We start from the raw sequence: 5,678 nt of genomic DNA, 5'->3' as shown, positions 1-5,678 counted from the left end.
GGGGGAGAGATAGCTCTGGTAAGGTTAGGGAGAACCACCCTTCTCATCCTACTCAGTTTTTAACTCTTGGGCCCAACTGACTTTCTCCCTTTCTAGGGAAGTATTGCGTGCCCTCAAGGTGTGGAGATCATTGAGGGTTTAACTGTGGCCTTTGTCTGTGCTGTTTTAGTGTCTCAGTTCCCAAGACGTGAGCTCCAGCATTTCATCCTCCCAACCCAGATCCATGGGGCAGCTCTTCCTCCTCCTCCAGTATCAGGCTCTGGCCAACCGTATCAAGGTGCTGATCCGCAAGGCAGAGAATCTGAGTCGGCTCACACGCATGCCAGGCACACCAGGTAGGATGGGGTGAGGGGAGAAGATGGGGCTTGAGAGGATTTGGTGGAACAGAAGCCTTTGGCAGTGTGGAAGGAGGTAAGAAGAGCTTCCGATATAGAGTATCCCAGTATTGCACAGGGGTGCTCAGGATCTCCCACGATACACTGTCTTGAACATTGCTCTGTCTAGGCTATTTCCACCTTTGCCTGACTCCTTAGCATCAAACTAATGTCTCATATAACTTAGTTCCTCTGTCTGAGTCTCTGAATTCTCTGGTTCCAGACCACTACATTGTGATTCACCTTTACCACAATGGCAAAATCATTGACACAAAGGAGACCAAGGGCATCGCAGGCTACAACCCTGTCTGGAACACGCCCTTCCTCTTCAGCATCCCAGCAGGAGACATCCAGCAGCAGCAGCTGTCCCTAGAGTTCATCGTGATGCAGGTGGGTTGGACAGGAACCAGGATGTGGGATCTATATCTACATGTCAGATGATAGCACGCATGTATGCGTGCTATAGGGCAAAGTGAGGTTTTATCTGAACAGGCATCACTTCTACATGACTCCTGAGAGCAAACTGCTGATTAGGGGGGCATTTTTGGGACAGGGTGGCCAACTTTTTCAGCCCTTATTAAACCCCATGCCCTTCTTGAGTGCACTCTGATCCCTTTCCCCCTGCCTTATCTTCTGCTTTGCTTTCTGCTCCCTGCCCTGTGCTCCCTGCCAAGTCTGCTGCTCTGCTTTCTGCTCCCAGCTCTGTGCTCCCTACCTGATCTGCCACATGTCATACCAGTAGCTACCTATGCCAATTGTGGCTTGCATGCTGCAGTTTGGCTACCCTTGGTCTAGACAAAGGGTAGCCAACAAGGCTTCCTATAACAAGGAATAATGGGCACAAGTTGATGGAGAGGAGGTACAGATTGGACATCCGAAAAAACTACTTCACAGTCAGGGCGGCTAGGAGCTGGAACCAACTTCCAAGGGAGGTGGTGCTGGCCCCTACCCTGGGGATCTTTAAGAAGAGGCTGGATACTTACCTGGCTGGACTCATTTGAGTCCCGTTTTTGTTTTTAGGGTGAGTGGTTTTGTTTGTGTTTTTTGGGTTGTTCTCCCGCCCTGGCGGGGGGTCGGGCTAGAAGATCTATTAGGTCCCTTCCGACCCTGAAACTATGAAACTATGAAACTATAAAGCCCTGGTGGCTTCTCCAGTGGAGGCTGTAACTTCTGCTTCATGCTGCCATTTCACCTTCCTTCCCCCAGGTTCGTATCTATACACGCAGCTGCACCCTGGGCCGAGTGCTGATTGGTCCCAATGCCCCAGAAGCGGGGCTGATCCACTGGAAGGAGATGTGTAGCCGAGGGCAAGTGGAATCAGCACGGTGGCATTTAATACAACCGGATGCTTCTAGACTTAGTCCTTGACATCCCCCAAAGCCATTCAGCTGTATTCTTAGTGGAGCTCCTCCATCTGCTGGAGCAGAAGGGCAGGTTTGTTAGATCTATGTGCTAGCGCAGGTGATCCCTGTTGGCTGTGCTGCCGGGTTAAAGAACTGTGGTCCCAGAGAACAAGTGACCACAGCTGAAGACTCATCTCTCTATCTTCAGGGACTAAGGGATATTATACTGGGCCTAAGTATAATAGGCTCCACTCTGGGCTACACTGGAATACTACAAACCAATAGCTTTGGCTGGAAACAGGAGCCAGGGACTCAAAGCAAAACTTTCTTTGTTAAATGTCTTTGGTGGGATAGATCTTGTGTCTGAACATAAAGGGAGAAAACCCCACCCTCAAGTCCTGGCTGTTCCCACAGGAAGGTGAGAAGGTAACAGCAAAGAAAGGAGGGCAAGAGTTAGAAATGAGGGAGGGATGTCTGAGGGAGGGAGAGGAAGGAGCGCATGCAGATAGCCAGGAATGGGCAGAGGCGTCCTTTCTCAGAAGGATTCTGGGCTTGGCATCCAAAGGTAACTTGTGATCAAAGTTAAAAGGCCACTTTGGGTGCACTGTGCCAGACCCAGCCTTGGTATAAGCCAGTGCAAATGCATAGCCTTCACTGGAGTTATGACCCCTGACTTCATGGATGATGCTTTAGTGAAGTCAGTGGGGTTTTGACCACTACCAGCTATATTTGGCCCATGCTGTAGTCACATGGATTCTGCTAGGAGTAGTATGGAAGACCATCATGCTACAGCCACAGTGACCTCCAGATCATTCCTTTCCACTCATTGGGATCAGTCAGATGACATGTGGATGAAATGTCAGCCTTTATTTCACAGACCTCAGCAGCAAGTACCAGGTTCACTATTGCCAACTGTCATGATTTTTGGCATTGTTCTTAAAGGCTATGCTTCAGGATTGTGAACCACTTAGCTCTTTTTTATATATATTTAACATATAGAGCAGTGGACTGTGGAGTCACTTTGAATGGAGAATCCCTCGTGTTTGGAAGAGAAGTGGCCGCTGGGTCTGGAAGGCCCTAAGAGACCCCAGCCCTGCCTTCATAACTAAGCTGCACTCCCACCTCCTTGCTTCATAATAGGTATTGAACTACTGTATGTCTCACTGACATTTCTTACTGTTCAGCCTCACCCTGTCCTTGGATGGTACTGTCTCTCCTAGTCCAGGCTGTTTAATGCTTCCCTTGGACCTACAGCTCTGGAATTCAGAGCTGGGCTGGGCTCAGATGGGCTAAGTGAGAAAAAGGGAACTTTGCATGGGGCAGAGAGGAGGCCTCTCAACTGAAAAGCAGTAGGCTCGGGGCCTGAGATTCCCATCTTGCTTTAAGCAGCAATACGTATTTAATGTAACTGAAGTAACAAATACACAAATTAAAAAACTGTATAGATGCACTGTGTTCTAGTCTGACCTTCCATGTGATATAAGAACAAGGATGAAACGATCAGCTGGGGACATTGTAATCGCAGCTTGTTGGGCTCTTACTGACAATTACAGTTGTATTTTTATGCCAGGTGCAGTTCAGCAAGTTGGCTGTAGCCAACCTCTCCTCCTACCTTTTCCTCGCACGTGTCCTGTGGTTAAAAAAAACCCTGACCCCAGAATGATCAGCTACTTATACAAACATGTTCAAATCAATTAAAAGTATATAACAATACCTAAGGTTATTGGCCTGGCAGGCAGTTTGAGAACACACAAGCTTTCCATAGGAGCTGGGTAGACTCCAAGATGGCTGATAGAAAGTGACATAATTTGAGAAGGCACGGGAAAGCTTAAAACCTTGCCTGTATAGTGCTGGGTCTGGACCTGAAGCACAGTCACTGCCTGCTGGTGTAAAACTACATTTCCCTTCCACATCTATCCCCCTTAAAAATAAATAAACACAAGAAATCTGGCCTCAAAGTGCATTGCTGCATACACACTGCCTTTTTTCATGGCCTCCAGCTGTACCAAAGACAAAACACAACTAAAAGGGTTTCCTAGAGTTTTAAATTTAAGCCCCAAATCTGATTAAGATAATGTGCAATTACCATATTTTCTCATATACCACACATCTTTTTCTTCCACAAAGTGTGCATTATATGGGAGAAATATGGTAGAGCATTTTCTGCTGCTTACCAGGTGAAATCAAGAGTAAAATTGGCAGAAATCCACAGGGAGCAGAACAATGAGTAGGCTCTGCTCCCTAGCTGCTGCCACTCCACTAATGGTTACCAAGAAGGATCTTTTTTTTTTTTTTCATTCTGCCTTTCAAAAAAAGAAAAAAAGTACATTTTCTATTCCAGGGCATGTTGTATGTAATAAAATACAGTAACATAAATGTGTGCAGTGTTTTGAAATAACCTGGACTAAACTGATGGCTGTGCTGGGTAGGAGCGTGGGTAATGATGGCATATATGTATGGGTATGGAGATGCAGCACTGCTCCCTCCTGGCTGGATCTGAAACTGCACATCCATGTGTCACCAGCTCTCTTTTCTTAGGACTCTCCTGAAAGTTGGGGGCAGAGGCCTGCAGCTCTGGGGCAGTAGGCAGGGGGGCAGAATTCTAGCCCTGCCCTCACTGGGAGGTTCAACAAGGTCCTGGTGCCCAGCTGTTCTTGTGCTATTGAGCCAGACCGTCCTAGTGGTCTCTTTAGAACAGCAGCATGCTGAAGAGGTACAAGGGGGTTCAGATACTTGCCCATTAGGGACCTGCCTTTTGTTTTATGTGGAAGGTGCTTTGGTAACAGAGTAATGGGTGGATGTCGAAACATCTCAGCTAGTGAAGGATGCTTATTTCTCTTGATTGGTGGGCACCACTGGCTGGGGAAGGAAGAGAACCCATTCCCCCAAACCTCTCCAGACAACAAAGATCTTGGATCTTACTGCATTGCAGAAAAATAGGCTGAACTCAAATCCTCAACCTGAGCGCTGGGGAAGAGTCAGACCTAGAACTCAGGGCCCTACCCTTGTAAGAGGTCTTCCACCCTGTTAGACTCTTCCACCTTAGACTCCCAGCCCTCTCCTCTCTCAAGGCCGTGTTTTTTGTGTGGGCTTGGAAGAAGAACAGTCCCAGAGACAGCAACACAAATTCCAGGCTTTTATGGAAAAGGAACAAATAGTGTTTCCATGCAAGAGGCAGAATATAAGAATATATATGGGGGTACAAAAATAGTGAGTGATAATTCTTTCCCATACAAGAAATGAGTCACAGGGGGACAGAGATCAGGACCCTGGGATTTCACTGCAGGCATAAGATGGTGTGGAGAACACATGACTGCTTTGCAGAAGGAAAACAGTGTGGTCCAGAGGGTTTTGAGCCTTTACAGAACTCAAATCCCCCTGTGACCACACTGAAAGGCCTTAGCTGTCTTCTCCTGGTGCACAAGCTTTGCTAATGAGGCATGTGCCTCTTCTGTGCTTTATATCCCTGCCCTTTGGAAGAGCTGTGCTTTCTCAGCATGGCTTGAGAGCACCATGGGATCTTTTTCCTCTGATGCAAATGAAGGGCACACCAGGATCTGTTGTGTGATGATCCTCTCAGATCCACCTTCAGCATAGGTCTGCTACACTGGAACTGTGGTGTCATGTAGACATACCAGAGCTAGATTAAAACTAGCTGGTGGAGGTTAACCAGCCAAGTACATACTCAACTTATTGGGCTTGTTTGCCAGATTACTCTGAGCTTCAACCTGTCAGGTAACATACTATGGTTGCTCAAGCTGGGCAGCTAGGCTGTCTATGTCCTCACCACACTGCAGTGTGGGTATACCCTCCCAGATGAAGAACTAGGGGCAGCAAGCTACAGGGAGACTCTACTACCTGTTCCTCAATTCTTCTGAGCAGTGCTGCTGGATTCCAACAGCCTGAAGTGAGTTACTTGATAAAACTGTATCTATGGCTTGCTCTCCCTGGAATACCCAGC

General features: G+C 47.5%; 1 protein-coding gene across 4 annotated transcripts in view; it reads left to right on the top strand.

The window, feature by feature from the left end:
- LOC112549705 (synaptotagmin-2-like) overlaps positions 1 to 4,002 on the top strand; it is a 22,229-nt gene extending 18,227 nt beyond the window's left edge. For all 4 annotated transcript variants that reach the window (XM_025199814.1, XM_025199815.1, XM_025199813.1 and 1 more), the window contains 3 exons: positions 170 to 335; positions 598 to 764; positions 1,581 to 4,002. In XM_025199814.1, the coding sequence (XP_025055599.1) occupies positions 170 to 335; positions 598 to 764; positions 1,581 to 1,742 (495 nt within the window). In that variant the 3' untranslated portion in view covers positions 1,743 to 4,002. The remainder of the gene's footprint in view (positions 1 to 169; positions 336 to 597; positions 765 to 1,580) is intronic.
- The last annotated feature ends 1,676 nt before the right edge of the window (positions 4,003 to 5,678 follow it).

This window comes from Alligator sinensis, unplaced genomic scaffold, assembly GCF_000455745.1.
Source record: "Alligator sinensis unplaced genomic scaffold, ASM45574v1 scaffold1097_1, whole genome shotgun sequence".
In the NCBI taxonomy this organism is placed as follows: Eukaryota; Metazoa; Chordata; order Crocodylia; family Alligatoridae; genus Alligator; species Alligator sinensis.
Note: the sequence above shows the minus strand (reverse complement) of the source record. Positions and strands in the feature narration are given on the sequence as shown.